Source organism: Oculina patagonica, chromosome 13, assembly GCF_052425735.1.
Source record: "Oculina patagonica isolate OP01 chromosome 13, crgOcupat, whole genome shotgun sequence".
NCBI classification, from domain to species: Eukaryota; Metazoa; Cnidaria; class Anthozoa; order Scleractinia; family Oculinidae; genus Oculina; species Oculina patagonica.
In genome coordinates this window covers 24,364,414-24,386,845 of record NC_135770.1, presented here as the reverse complement: position 1 = coordinate 24,386,845, position 22,432 = coordinate 24,364,414, and the positions used below count along the sequence as shown (strand labels likewise).

Genomic DNA, 22,432 nt, shown 5'->3' with positions numbered 1-22,432 from the left:
GAGGTGGGGATTGCAGTAACTTTGCGTATGCTATAAATTTCTTGCAAATAAGAAACATCACATGATTCCAAAGCAATGAATGGCAATTTATTGGTTTCAAATGTGAAAATGTAGTGTGGAATTCCTTGAATCTTGCACTGTTTAGGAAGTTTTTGAAGAAGGGGGGGGGAGGCCACCGAAAAATAGTGTAATAATTAGACGGAGAATATTCTACTGAAATTTAGGAAGTTAGTTGACTTGCAACAAATCCCTAGTAAAATATTTGAATTGACTTACAAGTTAAATAGCTGATAGTTTACAGTATTATTTGTTAAGAAAAATAATACAAAGATTTTAAATACTGTTCAAGCTGCTTAATGTATACCTGGATTTTGGAATGTGGTTAAATACAAAATAGTGTAAAACTTATATGGTGAGTTGTAAATTCCAAAAAATGGATATACATCTAATATATAATATTAATTTGAGCTTAAACTTTATCCTCTACCATTATACATATTGATCAACTCAGATCAAGAGTTGATACACATTCTCAATATGAATGACTTGATATGAATTCTTTCCGTTATAATATTGTTTTTAACTATTTCATTGAAAAAACTATAAGTGATAAAATATGATTTATTATTGAAAGCGATATTAGGTACCGGTATGCATTCTTAAATAATTATTTGGTGTTAAAATTCATATTGAATAGACCATACCCGTCTTCTCGGTATTGGACTGGAACTAGTTGCAAAGGAGGCCTATGAGGGTAATCTCTTCAAATGCAAATCATATTCCCCCGCATCAGCCTCCATTGCAAGCTAGTTCCAGTCCAATACCGAGAATACGAAAATGGTTTATTCTCGATAATTATTACAGCAAGGCGCCCAAAAGTGTGACCACTTTTAATTTATTCACATTCTTTCATACAGATTTAATCCAATCAAAAGCCGTGGATAGCTCGCAGTTGACTTCTGATTGGATTAAATCTGCACGGAAGAATGTGAATAAATTAAAAGTGGTCACACTTTTGGGCGCCTTGCAGTAATGTCATGATTTGCGACGTTCCAAACAGCCATTAATCATGTGGAGATGAACACAGGGTCCCCAAGCTTAATCACTCCTTCACAGTCTGGAGCAAGTTGTATCCCAAAGAAAGGAGCACTACCATGCCTTGGATCTCTGTCTGGGGGCAATCTGCCACTCCTTTGTGAACAAAAAAAGTACATCATAGTTATTACAGTCGAAGCTCTCTTAGCGGACACTCTCACATAAGCGGACAGCTCTACTTACGGCCCCCTTGTTTGAAACCCCGTTTTAACTCCCATTAGATACAAACTCTGTATTTTTACATTCTTGTAGGCGGACATTGCCGTAAGCGACCGCGGACACTTTCAGAGATTACGACTTGACTTTTTGTTTGTTTTTTCAGCTCCCGTAAGCGGACACCCCAAAGAAAATCCTATCAACAACCTCTGTATCTTGTTTTTATTAATCAACGGTTATTCAGTAATTACAGTACCATATTTCAGTGTTTGTTTCATCGTCATCCATAGCCTGTTCAAGGCTCTCGGTAGTCATGGGAGAGCGAATAACGCCCCCCCTTCCCTCCCCTCTCCACCGTTTTTTCATTGCTCGCCCGCAATTTCGCTTTCTCCTTCAACTACCGAGAGCCTGGAACAGGCTACGTCATCCACGTCCGTCCGGTTACTGTTGGCTTGGCTGGGCAAGCTCCCGTAAGCGGCCATCTATCCCCTACACCACTAGGGCCGCTTACGAGAACCATTCTCGTAAGTGGCCAGCTCCAGTTACGGACACTTTTTTCGCGTCCCGAGGGTGTCCGCTTACGAGAGCTTAGACTGTATTTTGTAACAGCTAGCAGAGCCACTCAATCAATTACGTATACATAAGCATGCACCATACTGTACAGAATCCAATACAGTAAAAACCCGCGTATAAGAACCTAGGTTTTTTCAAGTTAGCCTAAACAGGTTCTTATATAAATGGTATTTAGTGCAACATTAGGCTTACTAGGTTCTTAATTAGGTTCTTAACTTTTGTTTAAGAAATAAAGTAGAATTTTTAAATGATCTGCTCTTAAATGTCCAATAACAGTATTCTTGGAGGCTTCTGTAAGCAAAATACTATACTATTTTAATCTGATTCCGTTAAAATCAAAACTATACTGTAACCTTCACTATAATTCCCAATAAATCTTGTAACTATGCTGTAACTATAATGTGTACAGTACAGACTGTGTTATAAATATATTTTTGAGAAAATTTTTTAATTCTATATTTTTGAGAAGATTATTTTTTTTTTTTTGAAAATAAGAACCTGTTTTAGAATTTTAGCCTAAAATGGTTCTTATGTGAAGGGTGCTTAAAAGTGAAATTTTAGCCTAACAGGTTCTTAAATGTTAGGTTCTTATACGCAGGTTTTTACTGTAGTGCATGCTGATAGCATGAGCAAAACGCTTTGGCAAAATTTTTTCTCCCTCAAAATTTTTTCTCAACAATGTTTAAAACAAGAGAGATGTTTTATGGTTTTATCAAGCTATGGTGCATGTGGGAAGTTTGTAGGGCACTCAAGAAGCTAGAGTTGAATTGCTCTCAGGCTATCACCTTAAGCAACTCTTATGCATCTCTCATGCTCTCCAAACTTCCCGAGTGTACCATAACTTGAAAGCGCACGCTATTTATTTAAAGCATGAGGAGGAGTAGTATTATAAACAATTATTGTCCAGATGAGGTTTTTGTGATATCCGGAATAATCAAGGTCTCTGTAAGTGGAGAGACCTTGATTATTCCGAATATCACATAAACCGAATCTAATAATTGGAAGGAAAGTAATGACAAACGATTTCAACCTGTTTTAAAACTTGTGCTAATTCCGGCTGGTCGTCCTACTAAATCGTGGAATAGTTCCTTCCCAATTTTTGTTAGTCATTTTGTGTTTTCCGAGACTTTATTGTCAGCAATTTTTGAACTTTGATCAAACTATTTCTCGGTTGAAGAAGTGAATTGACGAACTATGAATTTCCTTCGCTGCCAGATGCCTGACACATTGCTCTTGGAAATCATGCATTGCACGCGCTACCTACAGATTAGTGGATAATCTGCTTGCAGATTATTCACTAATCTGTAGGTTGCGCGGGGTTGCGCGGATTCCCAGAATTAGCTGTAGGCTCTTAGTCATTGCACTAACTGCCTAACAAACTTTAACAACTTTTTACCTTCTTAAAGTTTTCACTGGTTCAATTCCATTCTTTATCCCTGTTTCAGGATCGATGGTGGTTTGAGCACATCTACATAAGACAGAAATAAGAAAAGCATTTATTTAAAACTCTATTTCGTAGGTTTGTAGCTGCTGCATACAACTTGGGCATTGCTCCTCGGTGGTGCTTGGCGATGCTTGCCTGCCTCGTGTTTCACCTCCTAATTGAGTCCTACACTCTGTTTTCCACTCTTTACTGAGTAAAATGCAATAGTCTGACTGGACACATCAATACCTAGATTATATGTACATGTAATAATAATAATCACCAAAAGAACACTATTTGAACCAGTCTCTTTCACAGGGGGGGTGGGGGGGGGGATGGGGGATGTCACACAACATGAGCATTGGATGACACCCCAAAAACTGCTGGAAAGGAGACTACCCGTATATACCTTCCACAGTCTTTAAGTGATCTGAATGTCACATCTGCAATCTTTAGTTTTCTTGGCTGAGCCCACTGATCCTTGAAATCAAATTAAAAATGCATAGTTCACTTTACCTGCAGTAGTCATGGATGTGTTAATTACATGTAAAAAACTATGTAGCTATTATAGTCCTTTCAACAAAATATACTAAATTGATTGTGGGCCTATCATAATTTTGGTTACAATATCATTTTTGGCAATAACCTCCGCAAAAATTTTTTTTAAATTTATGCACCTCTGCAAACATTTTTTTTTTTGTTGTGAAATGCAAACAATTTTTTATACAAGACTTTAAAGAAAGTTATGTTTTAATACATAAAATCTTTTTGCAAGCTTGTGACATGTGGTGGCCTTAATGTTAACGCACTTGACTCCGAGTCAAACGGCCTAGGTTCAAGGCCTGGCCGGGGTGCTGCGTTGTGTTCTTGGGCAAGAAGCTTTTTTCTCACAGTGCCTCTCTCCACCCAGGTGTATATTTGGGTACCGTTGAATTTACTGCTGGGGGGTAATCCATCCAGGGGGGAGTAGCAATACTCCTAGTCGCTTAATGCTACGGAAACCGGGATAAGCTCCGGCTGAATGGGCCACTTGGCCCGGACACAGACTTAACCTTTTTGCAAGCAACATATATATTTCCTTTTTAGGTTTTAAGGTTTCATGGTTTACTTAGTAATGGTTTGGAAACCTAATTGTCAGTACTGTAAAGCAAAATAATAAAACAACTTTTAACAAACTTACAAATTTCTAACCATAAGAAGATTATAAACAGACCTCTGCATAAGGTTTAGTTCCTCCAATAACAACGTTGGCACGGAACCTGTCCATGCCAACTGGGGATGGAAGAATTTTATTCAGCTCCACCAATGACGATTCTGTAGTCATGTGGTATGCACAAAAACTTGCATACCCACACTGGAAAAAAGAAAAATGACAAATTATCACTGATTTTAACTAATCATTCGAAAATTGCAAAAAGGGTTTATACTGACTTGTGACATTCAATTGACAGAAGTTCCTGTACGGCTTCTCCCATAAGCTAGGGTGGTACCCATGCTCGCCAAAATAATGTTCACTGGGTGAGACTTTGCAGTGGCAGATCTAGGGGAGGGGCTGGGGCGCCTGCCTAATTTTTAGGCCAAACCAAGGCCCGCAAGGTGAAGAAAAATTATTTTTGAGAGCGGGCCCCCCTCTTATTCCATGGTCTGGATCTAGCTGCCACTGCTTTGGTTAACTGACATCCAGAATAAAGCCCAGCACATGATAGTCATCAGTTGGTACCAAAAAGTGTTTATACTGACTTCTGACACTCAACTGAAGTTTCTGATAGGGTGGCATGCATGCTCACCAAATGTTCAGTGAATCAGAGAATTTGGGTAACCTGCATGCAGGTTAAAGCCGAGCATGTCCTTGAGTTGCATTCTTACTTAAATCATCCTGGTTTGGATCTCTGAAGAAAAAATGACAATGACAATATGCTGATGGGTAACCACCCATATGCATATAGTGGACTGACAGATCCTTTCAGGGGGAGTACATGGTAATACCCTAGTCACTTCATTTTACCGAGCATTAATTAAAATTAGTTAGGGTGCAGGGTGTACATGTGCACCACCTCCCCCCCCCCCTCCCCACTCCGCTCCAAGATGACCAGCAGCTTTCTAATACAACTGGTAATTGCTGCAAAAAAAAATGTTTTTCTTTTGTGGTGCACCTCCTCCTAAGAAAACTCCTGGATCTGCCCATGTAATTGACCCCAAGATCTGGTTGATCATTGTTGACAGTACCTACATGTATACTCAGTCTGGTGTTCAAATACCTTGTCTCCAGGTGAAGCTAGATTTCCCCACTTTGTATCTTGTGTGGAATCACGCAGTTCATGAATTTGGTACAATTTGCATCCTGGTTTGTCCAGCAAAGTCGAAAACCAAACAGCGGCTTCGTCTCCAGCATATTGACTTCTGGATGAAATCCTAAGCACCCTAGAGATCATACCACCAGAACAAATGAATTATAAAATTTAATCTATTTTTATTGTTTGTGATTTTTTTTTTACTTCAGAAATTCTGTGCCTTTACATAGGCATGCAAACATTAAACAACAATACCTGAGGACTCTATATTCCTGATTGTTCTGGTGTATTGGGACTCTAAGGGTGTCCATGTCAGGAGCATTGAGACAAAGCATTTCATCCTCAAAATGTGGCTTGACTTGAGACAGCACTGGCTTCTCCACCGAGGTTATGAATTTATCATCTTGGTCTACCACAACCCAGTGCCTAAAAAATGAACCAATTTGATTGGTTAATTTTCGACAGGTTCACGTGTTCACGTGTTTACGGTTTGATGATTTCTAATATTCAAATTGAATTTGAATGCACTGACTGATGAAATTCAGTTAGCTGATGTTTGTGTCTCTTGATTCCCATATCTGCAAGCACGTTGTCAGGTCCAAATCGCTCCTCCCCACAATAGAGGCCCTATTAGGGTTGTCAGGATACGGGCAGGATGTTTAGGTAAAAAAATTATAGGGATATGGGGTACGGGATATTTAAAAGAGAGATTCGGGTACATATCAAACATCAAAGTTGGAGATATAAACCACAATAATTAACGGGATACAGGATATTTAGGCCAAAAATTAATGGGATACTCTAAGACCCCCCACCACGGATATGTAGTACATTTATATGTACATTTGCTCAATAATACCAGCTTTTAAACCTTAAGTCACTAGTAACAGTCTATTTTGTCCTTTCATCATCATTTTGATGGTTTCATGTCGCACATAATTTTCCCTGACTGAACTCCACCAAAAACCTGGGTGTTCCGGGATGTTCCGGTGTTCCAGCGTTCCCGATTCCTTATTTTAGTACATGCCGTTGTTTGTCGAATACCAGGCCAATACCCTTTTATTGCATGCTGTTGTTTGGCGAATACCAGGCCAATATCTATAACGTTCATTCAATAAAGCAAGTAACCGTTCACCTGATATTTACCATAATTAAAAGCTATATTTTGTTCTCACACGCAAGCAAATACAAGATTCATATTGAACAGGTTCCCAGGGGGGTACTCCGGCTTGTAAATAACGGGCATGATCGAAGGATTTTTTTGGGTTTGAAATTTTCGATTCTGGGATTTTTTTGGGTAAGAAGATTTGGCAAGTATTTTTTTGGGTGACTTGATTCAAATAGGGGATCTTTTTGGGTATTTTAATAAAACAAACTAAAGTGATTTGGCACGGCCTTGGCGTATTTATGGTATGATGAATAGACAAACACGAGCGTTATTTCCCCTCCTAGCAATTTAGGGGTAATTTGACAAGGGATTTTTTTAGGGGTTATTTTTGGTCCAGGGATTTTTTTGGGTAATGTCAGAAGACTTAGGGATTTTTTTGGGTCCTGAGTTTTGCCTTCATTCGATCATCCCCGTCCTTTACAAGTCAGAGTACCCCCCCTGGGAACAGGTTCCCCACGGACGAGCTTTTCAACTGTTATTCACAGTGTAATTGTTGTAAAAATGGAACGAATCATAAAAGTATAAACAAACAAGTAAACAAACCTGTCAAACTGAATTCCCGCCGTCAGACAGTTTGCAGTTTCGAGCGATATTCCTGCACAAGATTTCACCGGGTAAATGAACAGTCCCGAAACATAGCCAACTTGTTCGTAGTTGATCTGTCTCTGTTTCCACCAGTAATACGCAAATGCAAGTACAGGCATAGAAAGAGGGAGAGAAATCGCCCATAACCTTGAATGTGATGCACCCATTTGCGTGTCTTCTGGAACAGTACGTCCCTTGGATCACAGTGCGTTGCGTGACGCGTTGCGAACTCTCGTTCCCAGTGTCCTATTGAACGGCGGTGTCGCGGTTATCCAAATCTTTGTGGCTACGCTAGGCTCTGGTAGATTGTGCTCCTAAAAGTGGCATAATATGCTACTAGCAGTGCTCAAAATTTAGCCAAATTATGCAAAAAATATGCCTGAATTCCCAAATTATGCTTCTGATTTCCGAAATTATGCTCACAAAATGACGTAGATTCCGTACATAGAGGTGCGCAATAACGACACCAAATTATGATGTTTTTCAAATAAACTGTTGTTGTAAATTTATTTGTGTTTTATGGCAGTTTGTCACGGCCGTCAGCTGTCCAAATTAGCTGCTCGCATCTCTGAACCGTTTGTAAAATGCCTCCAACGACTTAACAATCACAATTGTATAGCTAAAACCACAGGGAGCCCAGACAAACTGTTTGTGAATGGACTGTGCACATTTACATTTTTATAGAGAATGTATGAAATTTACCGAATGGTTTGTAGAATTGCGTATATTGCTGCAAAACATTAACAATTTTGAGCTGAATAAATGTTAAGTGTCCTACCTTTTGTGTAGTGACGTTCTTTTGGCTTGAAATGGCGAATTTGAGTCGATTGAAGGGTAATTTGGTTTCGCTGTTTACTATACATCTAATTATATGGAAAGGGTGGAAACTCCAACAACTCCAAAGTAGAACACTTCCAGCGCCGAGCCGAATTTCGACCTGATAATCCTATCGCACAGCTTTCAAACTACGCACCAGAAATGAGGAAGGCTTGACGAAACTTCTCGTATCATTTGATCGAAAATTTACCTAAACCGTCCGGAACAAGCCCTCGAACGAAATCGGGTATCCAAAATTTTTAAGCCGTCCGAATGCGTAGCACCAAAATGTGGTGCCGAAGGGAAAACGCTATTCCCCTGCCTCTTTTTGATTGGATACAACTGAACAATGGTCGTTCAAAAATTTGTTTTGTGGATAGGGAGGCAAAGGCAAAAACCAATACTCAATAGTATAGGGAGTGATGCCAATAGTGCGACACAACCTTAGCACCCTCGCGCAAATGCCAATTACGACGGCGATGCCAAAAGCGACACATTATTATTTAAATATGCGTCGTAGTAACTTGTTTGCGTCAAACTAATTATAAATATTCATACCGACTTAAAATAAACGAGTAAGTATCTAGATCTAGTTGTTATGAGTTTCATTTTTAAATCTAGCTAGCTTCTAATAAAAGACAGTTTCAATTTTTCAAAGAAAAATTCTACAGCCCTACAAAAAAAATATCAGACTTTAGGCATCCCACCTAATTGTGTTACAGAGACTGCAGAAAAATTCATCCACATGTGAAACTCTCGTGCAAAACAGTTGTTGTGATTTGCTATTCTTAAATTAAGGTCCGACTGATTGGGAAAACCCTCGCGAGCTCCGTCACGACTTTCATAGCCGTTAAAAATGTAGGCGATCGCGAGTTTGCGGAAAGTGGGCTATTTTCGGGACAAAAAAAAAATAGGTCTAAACATGGCAAGATACTCGGATTTGAGTTCCTTTATTTTTTTCTTTCCTTTTGATTTTTACATTTTTGGCTGCAATCACTCGGAAACCTTGACTTCTGAACAATTTCAAAATCTACACACAGCCGAGGCTGGGCACAATATTCTTGTAGCTAGAGAGAGTGGGAAAACTTTTGTGGTAAAGGCTATCAACAGTCGACGGCTAAAGCAAGGGGAAAAGTATTCCATTGATTGTGCCAGCGGTGTTTCTGGGAAGTGTGTATTTTGAAACAAATAAACAGACGTCAACGGCGGACTCCTTTGACTTTGACAACTAGATCTAGATACTTACTCGTTTATTTTAAGTCGGTATGAATATTTATAATTAGTTTGACGCAAACAAGTTACTACGACGCATATTTAAATAATAATGTGTCGCTTTTGGCATCGCCGTCGTAATTGGCATTTGCGCGAGGGTGCTAAGGTTGTGTCGCACTATTGGCATCACTCCCTATACTATTGAGTATTGGTTTTTGCCTTTGCCTCCCTATCCACAAAACAAATTTTTGAACGACCATTGTTCAGTTGTATCCAATCAAAAAGAGGCAGGGGAATAGCGTTTTCCCTTCGGCACCACATTTTGGTGCTACGCATTCGGACGGCTTAAAAATTTTGGATACCCGATTTCGTTCGAGGGCTTGTTCCGGACGGTTTAGGTAAATTTTCGATCAAATGATACGAGAAGTTTCGTCAAGCCTTCCTCATTTCTGGTGCGTAGTTTGAAAGCTGTGCGATAGGATTATCAGGTCGAAATTCGGCTCGGCGCTGGAAGTGTTCTACTTTGGAGTTGTTGGAGTTTCCACCCTTTCCATATAATTAGATGTATAGTAAACAGCGAAACCAAATTACCCTTCAATCGACTCAAATTCGCCATTTCAAACCAAAAGAACGTCACTACACAAAAGGTAGGAAACTTAACATTTATTCAGCTCAAAATTGTTGATGTTTTGCAGCAATATACGCAATTCTACAAACCATTCGGTAAATTTCATACATTCTCTATAAAAATGTAAATGTGCACAGTCCATTCACAAACAGTTTGTCTGGGCCCCCTCTGCTAAAACACGCATTGCAAGAACAAACTACCTAAATGTCATTTATTTCTGTAGAAAGTGCACCATATTTACTAAATTTTATGAATTTATGCTCCAAAAAGTGCTAAAAATGGCTAATTATGCCGTGGCAGTGCTCGTTTCACAAATTATGCTTTTTAGCTCCAATTATGCCAAAAACTATGCTAGCACAATCTACCAAAGCCTAGGCTACGCGCGCATGGCGGATCGAGATTGGAGAAACCGTTCTTTGTTACTAATATTTTTGCATAAAAAGACATAGATTCCTGTGGTGTATGTTAACATGAACGGTGTGTGTTTTTAATGAAATAGGGATACTGTAATTTTTTTTTAGGATTCCGTTTATCCACCGATTAACTTAATAATAATAATTAAATAATAATAATAATTTAATAATAACTTGGTTTAAAGGAGCAGTGTCGCGGAGTTTAAAGTCATTTTTCTGATTACTCTCAAATTAAAGGAAACCTCAAAATAATAGTTTTCTAACATAGAAAAACAACAAAGGAGTAATAAAAATTTCAAAAATAACCAAGAATGGTTTCTACTGACGAAGATTAAGACGGATTACAATTGACAATCTTGAAAAAAATTGCCATTTTTTCAAAATGAGTGTTCCGTGACGTAGCTCCTTTAAATGCAAATATCTCGTTCGCGTTTTAGGCTTTTCAAAAACTCTCCGTTCATTACACGGATATATGCATTGTGGTGTTTTGTAAATCTTTTGGTGATTTTTGGGGATGTTTGGGAGGAGAAAGTTTTTCTCAAAGACTTTTGATTGTCCGTAATAGAGAGGTGAAATTTAGAGAAATAAGAAATACAGTCAAACCTCTCCGTACGGACACCTCTCTATTACGGACAATCTCCGATGTCCCAACAAAATTCTCTATTTTTTCTTAAGAAGAACCTTCTATAATACGGACCCTCTATAATACGGACAACGGACACTAAATCTCGGCCCCAGGGAACAAATTCTTATAAACTTAACCTCCTTATTGCGTACACTTCGGTGATCAGGCGATGATATGTTGTGTTCGTAATGCAATTTCTTGTTTTTGGTTACAAAAAAATACCAACGTGACGCTTTATTCATCTTAGATGTTTTCAGATTTGTGCTTAGTGTTAATTTTTTACTTGCAGCATTGCGTCGCAGAACATTTCGAGTTACTAAATACTTTAAGCTGTCAATTAAGTCAAAAGTGACGTCATAGTGGTGACCTCTATAATCGATCTATAATACGGACACCATTCTAATACGGACAGTTTGCTCTGTCCCTTCGGTGTCGGTATAAAGAGATGCAACTGTATTGAAGATTTAATGTGATTTTTAAATTAGAATTTGAAGTTAAAAATTTGTTGACGGAATGACAGACACCAGATAGTCCCCCTGACAACCTAGGGTGCTCAACTGTCTGGTGGTGTTCCAAAAATTATTTTTTATTTCTTCTAAAACCCTCTTAAAATTTCACTCAAATTTACGTTTAACCCGCATTAACATTAATTTTGACAATGATTTCCATTCCTTCTAGAACTGTTGTATATTGACAATGTCATCTTGTCTTGCGACGGACTTTAGTAGTATAGGGCACACCACGGCTCCCCCTTTTTTGCTGTGGTTTCTTATTAACTCGCTGTGGAATACATTAAAGAGCTGAGGTATACATTAACTTCCTGTCACGTGATTATGGTCCAATGAGAAGTCGGTAGATGGGGCTATCGCTTACAGTAACAAGTGTGGTTTTTATTAACTTTGCGGTAGAATACATTAAGACTGTGGTAAATGTGAATTTGAGTGAAATTTTTAGAGGCTAAAAGAAAGGATAAAAAGAAAGAAAATTGTTTTTGGAACACACCAGTTAGTTGACCCTCATGCAAGAGCAGCTTAGGTTGTCAGGGGGACCATCTCGTGTCTAATTTTAAAATCATCAAATCTTCAAACTAATGTGAAATTGCTGTAGATTATATTAACCATCCTCCATCCCTCTGACGCACGGAGGAGACAGCAATGGCTGTATATTTTCATCCATCCCTTGCGGAAGTTTAGATATGTCAGTCATTCATGAAATTTAACGTTGCCATGGCAAGGTCGTAATTACAAGCATGTCTGACCAAAAATCGTCATTTTTAACGGTTTCTTTATTTTTCCAGTGTTTTGAAACAAAATTGTACGATGTGTTTAAGCATTCTGGCTTGATTTTCCATCAATTTTCGTTATTTTCTGACTTTCTTAGAAAATGGTGAAATCCAAGATGGCGGGTCCAGGACGCCATATAACGTCATATGAAGTCACAGCCAACAAAAATTTTGTCATCTTGTAGAGTAACCTAAGGGCTTTCTACTCAGAGAAAAATAACTTCGTTGAGAGCAAAATAGTTTCACTTCAAAAGGTTTGAGTTCAAACTTAAATCAGTTGTCTTTAAGTACGGCAGTATTTTGAGATCATTTTTGTTCATACAGTGATCGTCTTGTACGCGGTCATGTACTGGTAACCATACATTTGTATCTGCTGTGCTAGAAAGATCTTGGTGTTTTCAGTGAGATTCAGTATCGTAAGTGAAAATAAAGCCTCGTTACACAATATTTATTACAACTTCCCCGACTTCCTAACACTTGCCTTCTTAACTAAAGCTCTTCAAGACCCTTTCGGACTTCCCAAAAGTACGAAGTGACTTTTGCAATGTTTATATTACCACCTTACATGTAAGAAGATGTTATTGCTGTTAAAGAATAACATTCAGATTATGAACAATGAAAAATGTGTTAGCCGTGAAATGATTTGCAATTGTTTTGTTTGAGTTTGTCTCATTGGTAAGTGATCATGAAGGCCCAGCTCACTGTGGTACACGTCAAAGCAAAAAATCACACAAAAAAAGAAACATCACACGATTCAGTGAATGGTAGTTTATTGGTTTTTAAAATGCAAAATGTAATGTGGAAATCCTTGAATCTTGCAGTTAGTTGGCTTGCAGCAAATTTCAAAATATTTAAATTGACTTAAAAGCGCGCGTAAAATATGGTATACAACATTATTTGTAAAAAAAATAATACAAAGATTTTAAATACTGTTCAAAATGCTTACAGCTTGCATTGATTCTTGAGTTCGTTTAAATACAAAACACTGTTGAATTGAATATAAGTGCATGGCATGCAGAGTCCAAAAAAATGGGTGTTTTATATTGAGTCAAGTTTTAACTTTATCCTATAAAAATGCCAATCATTCAACACAGATTAAAAGTAGGTAAATATTTCAGTATTACTGACTTGATATTAATTCTTTCCATTATTATTTACATATTTTATTGTTAAGAATTACTTTTTTAGTTATTAGTGATAAATCAAATATAGAGAGGTTAAGCATGACGTTAACGGCAAACGGCAAACGGCAAAGATAACTGAAGATAACTTCTGATTTTGAGTTCTTTTCTTCTAATCCGTAAGTAAAGCACACAAAAATGGAATAATGTCTCCTACTATTCATTGCAAATACAAATAATTTCACTCTACTGTATACACAACTGAAGAGAGACGGTAAAAGTTTCATTTTTGCCGTTTGTCGTTTGCCGTAAACGTCATGTTTAACCTCTCTATTAGGTGATAATTACGTATGCATTCTTAAGTAATTATTTTTCATAAATGAGAGAAATGCAGATCTGCATTGAATTCTCAATTAATGTCATGACTTGTGACGTTCCAAACAGTCATTAATCAGATGGAGATGAACACAGGATCGCCAAGCTTAATTACTCCCTCACAGTCTGGTGCTACCTGTAGCCCAAAGAAAGGAGCATCTTCGTGCCTTGGATCTCTGTCTGGGGGCAATCTCCCACATCTTTGTCAACAGAAAAAATGTTATGTTATTTTCTAACATAGCTAACAGAGCCATGCAGTCAATGCATGCTGATCGCATGAGCAAATCACTTTGCTAAAATATTTTTCTTGGCAATTTTTTAAAACAAGAGAAATGGTTCATGATTTTAGCTGTGCAGTGTCGAGTTATGGTACTCAAGGAAAGTTTAGAGATCACCCAAGAAGCTCGAGTTGCTCTCAGCTATAGCTAAAGCTCCTCAAGCAACTATTGCATGCATCTCTTGTGCTCTCCAAATTTCACGTGTTCAGCGTCTCGATAGTGCACGCTAAATCGGGATGAGAACACCCATTAATCGACAACTCATAACTGCCAAGCAACTTCCTAATGACTTTTTACCTTCTTCTTAAAGTCGCCAATGGTTCACGTCCATTCTTTATCCCTGTTTCAGGGTCAATGGTGGTTTGAAGACACCTAGACAAAATAGAAATAATAAAATCATTGATAGATTTAAAAATTAATTTCTCAGGCTTAAAGCTGCCCCTTCCAGCTCAGGCATTGCTCCTTCGTGGTGCTTAAATGGCACATGCTCGACTGTTGCAAGCAAGAAAAGAGATACCGCTTCATGTTTCACCTCCTAACCATTAAGTCCCACACTCGCTGTACATGTTTTCCACTCTTCACTCTGATGAAATGCAACAATCTCTGGACATTGACAAAGACGTTCTTCTTAGATAACTTCAAGCCTACATGAGTGGCCTCAAGGGGTATCAAAGGTCTCCTTGAGACTACGACTATTTTGCATCAGGTGAATGAAATGATAGAAATGTTATAAAGTATCAGAATTTGAAGTACAGTACTGCCTGAAATCGTGCGTTGCGTTTTGTGTTGCGTGTATTACAGTTCAAATTTCCGTTCTTTTCTGCGTTATCAACTGCATTGCGTTGGTACGTTTTTCACTGTTCATAGGTAGGAGAGAGGACAATTGGTAAGCATAGTTTTCTCCTTTTATAATTTCGTTCCGTTTTTACTTTGATTGTTGTCAGTTTCTCTTGACCCTCTTGCGTTTGTGTATTTATGTTCTCATGTTATGTAGCTATTGTTAAGCTTCATCGTTTCGTGTCGCTTGCATTACTGTTTCGTTTGTATTTTAGTTTGACGTTATCAAACACTGGATCACTGTAATCGTAATCACTAAATCCATTATTTATTTATTATCCATAACCGAACCGACACTGATGCGCTGACCATCGCCTCTCCGAGACGAGGATACCGATGATGATGATGATAACCGAACCACGGAGTGAACTTAAGCCCAAGTACATAATAGGAATAATAGAAACTGGGGAGAATGGGATTTGAATCACTGGGACTGAGAAACACAATAAAAAACAATAGAACTGGGACTCAAAGATTTTGAAAATTGGCAAAACAATAGGCAAATTGGATTTTATACCCCATTCATCTAGGCCTTTCCACAAATTGCTCGAGATTTCCCAAAAAGTTGCACTTAATTTCTCAAAAAGTTGCTCAAAAGTTGCCTGCAAAAATCCAAAACGCTGCTTCTATAATTAAGAAAATATCTCTAAATATATGCTAATTCCCTTTGTGTGTAAGAGTTCTAGGCGGTTTTATGCAATTTTACAGCAAAAGAAGTATCTAAATAACATATTACATGTAATGTAAAATAACAAGGATTTCTCTAACTGAGAAAATTCGTGAAGAATCGATGACGTCATGTTTGCTGATGTGTTTTGTAATGTTTTAATGCAGAATGAGCCGAAAGTTGAAACGTCTTCAGATGTTCCTCGAAAATCTTCGGCTAAACTTCGTAAATTTTCGAAAATGTTTGTATGGCCTTCGAACAACACTCGGATAATCTTCGGAGATCTTCGGTCTGAAAATTGCTCAAAATGCAACAAGTTGCTCGAGAGGAAAAACGTTGCTCGAAGGGGAAAAAGTTGCTTGAAATATGAAAAGTTGTCAAAAAGTTGCCGAGCAACTTATGGAAAGCCCTACATTCATCAGGACCCTCCTACGTCACTATTCAGTTCACCTTCACAGCAGGCTGTAATAATAAAAACTCAAAGAACAATTTCAATTGTCATTTGTTTAATTCTTATTAATTTACCTTCCGCAGTCTTTAAGTGATCTGAACCTCACACCTGCAATCTTTAGTATCCTTGGCTTAGCCCAATGATCCTTAAAAAAAGTAAAATTAATAAATAATTGCATAGTACTTTACCAGTATAACTGGGTCATTAAGCAGCATGCATGTGCAAATTGCATGCAAGAAAAGCTATGTAGCTAGTACCTTATTCTCACTAAATTTCGCAAGTATTAAATTTCGCGAAAAATCAAGAGCCATATTTCGCGAGTATTAAATTTCGCGATTTTGATGGCACAAGCAAGATTCTGAAGAACTTAGCTGCAGCAGACTGTTCGGACAATTAGAGTGATGCACTGGAAGATAACTGATAGAGAAAATAATTTAAAAAGACTCCTCATTGAATTAAATTATTTTACTCACTATTTTTGGGTCTATCGTATATACTATGGCTATCATGAAAACCAAATGGAAAGAAAAGCTGCCTGAGACGTATACCGGGTATTGGCTACATGATATTCATACACTTTTAATTAAAATGTCCTAGGTACACCACCTCACTTTTCAACAATGTTCAATCGTGTCAGTCACTATAACAGCTAATAAATCACCTGGGCTCTGATTAACTGGGCCGTAACCTGTAACACTTGTTACAGCTGAGTTCATTTAATGTTGCGGTTGAAGATGGCGATTGGTATTATGTTACACTTGCATACAAAAAGTATAGCTATGGGAGATAACTTCAATGCAATTGCTGCTTAAAAACTTAACGACGGCCCTGAGTCTCACCAATTGTCAAGAGCGAGACCTTTATTTAAACCATTACCATGAAAATGTTTGTCAGTACTGACCAAGATTTAAATACACTGTCAAGTCATTAACTTCTTAAACTGCGAGAAGTCTCTCTTTATGCTTTAAAATCCGTGGAACGAGCCCAGCACTCGCGGCTCGCCGCTTCGCCGCTCGAGGTTCGTGCTCAATCGCTCGCAATTTGTCCGTTCGTTCCACCGATTTTTAAGCAAAAAGAGAGACTACCCGCAGAATATTGTCTTCTAAGCATAAGATTGCAAACATACCTCTGCGAAAGGTTCAGTGCCTCCAATAACAACGTTGGCACGGAACCTGTCCATACCAATTAATAATTAATAATAATTAATGGACTTATATTGCGCAAGTATCAATCAAGGATTTTCACTTGCGCATTACAATATTTATAAAAATATAAATTACTAACTGGCCCTAAAATTAACAAAAATACTAAAATACATGATAAGTGTAAAATTACAATCAATAAAACCATTTAGTGCCACTAATGACGATTCTGTAGTCATGTGGTATGCAGAAAAACTTGGATACCCACACTGGACATTAAGAGAAATGGCACAATAAATGTTATAACATAGCTAGCAGTTGTATACATAACTGTGCTCTACAATCCAGCAGTGCACACTGATTTAGGGTGAGCAAATCGCGCTGCAAGAAGTTTTTTTCTCGCGTAAGTGTTAAGATCTACATTTCCAACCGCAATGTTATAAATTAAACTGAATTGGTTCATGTTGTGCACTATATATCGAGTTATGGTGCACTTGGGAAGTTTGGAGAACACTCAAGAATTGCCTCGAGCAACACATATTTACGTTTCTTTTTTTTTTCGTGCTCTCCAAACTTCCTGCGTGCCAGTTGTTAATTTTTTTTTACTATAACCGTAAATGATCTTATAAACACCCGGGGCATCTATTGAATTTCAGGGGCCCTAGGGGGGCAATAAATATAAGGCGTTTATTTCACTTTAACTGTATCAAGATGCGTAGTTTGCTCGCAGTGTGTTAGATATAAAACAGCGTTCGTGTGCAGGAAACTTATCTAATCTGCACTGCTAACATGCAAGCCTCCCAAAGCAAAATAAACTAAAGGTAAAAAAAAATTTTAATAAAAAAAAAAAATAAAAAAAAAATAATTTGTTTATAATAAAAAAAAAAAAAAATAAAAAAAATCAAAAAAAAAAAAAAAAAAAAAAAAAAAAAAAAAAAAAAAAAAAAAAAAAAAAAAAAAAAAAAAAAAAAAAAAAAAAAAAACAAGAATATAAAAATAATTCCAAACCTCTTCGTTTTTACGCGTGATTTTACTCAATGGGGCGTTTCCTTGTTTTTTGAGGCGATTATTGGGGAGGGGGCATCTATTAGACAAGGGGAATTTATTAGAGGGGAGCGTTTCATACAGGCTTTTCATTTCATGGGGTGCGTTTATTAGATATGAGGCGTTTATTTGAGAGTGCGCATTTATTAAATCATTTACGGAATTGGTCATCAATTTAAAATTACAAAGTGTTTAATTTCCTCCAAGATAGGGTGGCAAGCACGCTAACCAAATGTTTACAACTGACATCCAGGATAAAGTCCAGCATGTCCTTGCGTTGCATTCTTACTTAAAAGGGTAAGGCCTCTCTGAGGATAACCTGATAAATAAAATACTGATGGGCCGAACAAAAAAAAACAATAAGAGGGTATGTAAATTTCCAATGATCAAAAAATATGATCCTGGAAGATGTAAGGTGAGATAATGGGTTGCCTGTGACTCCCCTCTCCCTCCCCCAGTCTGTACGGATGCTCGCTCGTACGCTCACGTGACCACCAAATTTTCTCGGCTTCATGGGTTTACCAAAATTTCTTACCTATGGTGCTCCGCTGGCGCGTTACGCGCGCTAGAGCTCCGCTAAAATATTTGGATTCTACATTTCATTACCTGTCCAGAGATATATAGTTAGCCGTGCTTTGACCGGAAGTGATGCGGGTACGAAACATTTCCAAAAGGCACCCGAAAAGGTTATCAGTAACCTTAAAACCGACGTGTATTCATTGCTCATAGACACGTCGGCTTTATTATCTCAGAATTACCGGTGTCACATTACCTCGACTCTTTATAAGGCGGACACCTCTCTATTAGACGGACAGTTGGGGCCGGACCCGAAGGTGTCCGTCTTAGAGAGAGTTGACTGTAGTATAGTTAACTCCCGGCCAGCAAGATCTAGTTTTCCACATCTGAGCCCCTGGGTTGTATCTCTGGTGTAGCAATATTTTTATGGTGTGCCTATTACATTGTAATGGAGATAAAAAATGCCCCAAAAATGGGCAGCTGTAATGGCTGGAGAGATCTGATAACATTTTACAGAGGACAACTGGTGTCTCTAAATGCCAACTTTTTGTTAGAAAAGGGTGAAAGACACAATTAAACAATTAAAAGACAGATTCCCTGTCTAATAAGCGTGTAGTCATTAATATACCTTATCTCCAGATCGAGCTTCATTTCCCCACTTTGTATCTTGTGCGGATTCACGCAGTTCATGAATTTGGTACAATTTGTAACCTGGTTTGTCCAGCAAAGTCGAAAACCAAACAGCGGCTTCGTCTCCAGCATACTGACTTCTGGATGAAATCCTAAGCACCCTAGAGATCATACCATCAAAACAAATGAATAACTAAATAAATTGTTTCAAGTCGCTCCAGAAATTCTGTACGTTTGAAAAAGGCATATTATAGGGCTGGCATATTACAGATTATAGGCAAAAAAACAAGACCAGATGACTCTATACTCCTGAATATTCTGGTGTACTGGGACTCTGAGGGTGTCAATGCCAGGAGCATTGAGACAAAGTGTTTCATGCCCATCCTCAAAGTGTGGATTGACTTGAGACAGCACTGGCTTGTCAATAGAGGTAACGTTTCTATCATGTCGGTCCACCACAACCCAATGCCTAATTAAGACAAAAAAAACTTATTGCTTATGGTTTAATGTTTCTATAAAACCAACAGTCAGTCCTTGCCACTCCTACTCCTTAGACCTGGGCAGAGATGGGGGAGGGGATTCCCTAAAGTGGACTATACGGGGAGGCATAGAGTTTAGAATGGAAATGTAGACTCATAGAAGCGTACGGTTTAGAATGAAAATGCAGACTTGTAGAAGCGTACAGTTTAGAATGAAAACGTAGAGCCGTAGAAGCGTACAGTTTAGAATGAAAACGCAGACTTGTACAGTTTAGACTTGTACAGTTTAGAATGAAAACGTAGACTCGTAAAAGCGTACAGTTTAGAATGAAAACGTACCTAAGCGTAGAGTTTACGACGATCACGTAGACTCGTAGAAGTGTACTGTTTAGAATGAAAACGTAGAAGCGTAGAAGCGGACAGTTTAAGATGAAAATCGGTAGAGCTTAAAAAGCGTAAAGTTTAAAATGAAAACGTAGAGTCGTAGAAACGTAGATGAGAATGAAACGTACAGCGGTAGAAGCGTAGAGTTCAGAATGAAAACGTAGAGCCGTGAAAGCGTACAGCTTAGAATGAAAACGTAGAGCCGTGAAAGCGTACAGCTTAGAATGAAAACGTAGAGCCGTGAAAGCGTACAGCTTAGAATGAAAACGTAGAGCCATAGAAGCGTAGAGTTTAAAATAAAAACGTAGAGCCGAAGAAGCGTACAGTTAAGAATGAAAACGTAAAACACATAGAAACGTTTTGTTTAGAATGAAAACGTAAAGCCGAAGAAGCGTACAGTTAAGAATGAAAACGTAAAACACATAGAAGCGTTTTGTTTAGAATGAAAACGTAAAGCCGTAGAAGCGTAGAGTTTAGAATGAAAACGTAGAGCCGTAGAAGCGTAGAGTTTAGAATGAAAACGTAGAGCCGTAGAAGCGTAGAGTTTAGAATGAAAACGTAGAGCCGTAGAAGAGTAGACTTTAGAATGAAAACGTAGAGCCGTAGAAGCGTAGAGTTTAGAATGAAACGTAGAGCCGTAGAAGCGTAGACTTTAGAATGAAAACGTAGAGCCGTAGAAGCGTACAGTTTAGAATGAAAACGTAGAGCCAGAGAAGCGTAGAGTTTGAAATAAAAACGTAGATCCAAAGAAGCGTACAGTTTAGAATGAAAACGTAAAACCAGAAGGCGCTGTGTTTAGAATGAAAACGTAAAGCCGTAGAAGTGTAAAGTTTAGAATTGGAACGCGGTAGAGTCGTATAAGCTTTTAAAAGTTTAGAATGAAAATCAAGAGCCTTAGAAGGGTACAGTTTAGAATATGAAAACCCAGAGAAGCGTAGAGATTAGAATGAGAATGTAGAGCCGTTCAAGCGTAGAGTTTAGAATGAAAACGTTAAAACAGCATTTCCCAATACAAACCAAACAGAAGCCCAACCAGTCTTGAGCTTTGGTCAGTTTTGGACTTGCAAAACTGCTAAAATCCATTTGCTCAAATACTAGCAATTAATCTCATCACTTCTCTTGTAACTGTCTTTGTACTTTCATCATCATTTCGCTGGTCTCGCACGTGATGCGTGTACAAATTTTCCCTGAGAAGGCTTCCTCAAAAATCTGGGTGCTCTTGGATGTTCCGGTGTTCCGGGCTGTTCCGGTGTTCCCGAGTTCTGATTTTACTACATGATGTTGTTTGTCGAAAAACCAAGCCAATATCTAACATTCAATAGAGCAAGTCAACCGTTTACCTGATCTTTACCATATACAATAGAAGTAAGCTTAATTTTATTCTACAAGCAAGCAAATACTTTACCACTTTTAAAAGTAAGAATACGTTATGAATAGGTTTCCCGGAGGGGCTTTTCAACTGTTGTTTTAATACAGTGTAATTGTTGTGAAGATGAAACTGATTATAAAATTATAAACAAACAGATAGACAAACCTATCAAACTTAATTCCTGCTGTCAGACAGTTTGCAGTTTCGAGCGATATTCCTGCACAAGACTTCACTGGGTAAATAAACAGTCCAGAAACATAGCCAACTTGTTCGTAGTCCCGGGCGAGTTCGTAGTGCTCGATCTCCTCCTTGATCTGTCTTACTTGCCTCTGTTTCCACCAAAAGTACGCAAATGCAAGTACAGGCAGAGAAAGAGAAAGAGAAATCGTCCACAGTATCGAATGTGATGCTCCCATTTGTGAGTCTTCTGGAATGTGGAACACTTCCTTGAAAGTAGCGTTGCGTGACGCGCTGCTTCAGTTTCCAGTGCCCTGGCGTGTGGTAAAATGACTGTACCCAGGGGACTCATAATTCAGTTTAATTTTTGTTTATTTTTGTTTATTTTTGTTTTTGTTTTTTTGTTTGTTTTTTTTTTTGTTTATTTTTGTTTATTTTTGTTTTTGTTGTGGCACGTTCGCGTACACGTTTAAACGAGTCTCGTACTCATTCATACTTACTTGCTTGCTTGCTTAGCTTGCTTGCTTGCTTGTTTGCTTGTTTGCTTGCTTGCTTACTCCCCCTATAAAAATTAAAATCAAAAAATTAGCTTGCTTGCTTGCTTGTTTGCCTGCTTGCTTGCCTGCTTGCTTGCTTGTTTGCTTGTTTGCTTACTCCTTCTATAAAAATTACAGGAAAAAAAGTAACAATTGACG

The 22,432-nt window shown here is 38.1% G+C and overlaps 1 protein-coding gene across 1 annotated transcript; it reads right to left on the bottom strand.

Moving 5' to 3' along the window:
• Positions 1-213: 213 nt before the first annotated feature.
• Positions 214-22,009, bottom strand: LOC144637051 (uncharacterized). Its single transcript, XM_078496219.1, has 14 exons — positions 21,666-22,009; positions 19,621-19,797; positions 19,324-19,489; positions 17,123-17,182; positions 16,071-16,141; positions 14,339-14,413; positions 13,858-13,963; positions 7,250-7,485; positions 5,794-5,964; positions 5,506-5,668; positions 4,461-4,601; positions 3,657-3,727; positions 3,221-3,292; positions 214-1,191 (listed from the first exon to the last, which is right to left on the bottom strand). Exons 1-14 carry the CDS (start codon positions 21,974-21,976, stop codon positions 1,068-1,070), a joined length of 1,944 nt encoding a protein of 647 aa, XP_078352345.1. The 5' UTR covers positions 21,977-22,009; the 3' UTR covers positions 214-1,067.
• Positions 22,010-22,432: the final 423 nt, after the last annotated feature.

Excerpts from the sequence above, each read along its gene's own strand:
- LOC144637051 (XM_078496219.1), bottom strand. The coding sequence starts at position 21,976 with ATGGGAGCATCACATTCGATACTGTGGACGATTTCTCTTTCTCTTTCT. Across the intron at positions 16,142-17,122 it reads GCACTGAACCTTTCGCAGAG|GATCATTGGGCTAAGCCAAG; the intron begins GTATGTTTGCAA and ends ACTTTTTTTAAG. Across the intron at positions 3,293-3,656 it reads TCACTTAAAGACTGTGGAAG|ATGTGCTCAAACCACCATCG; the intron begins GTATATACGGGT and ends TGTCTTATGTAG.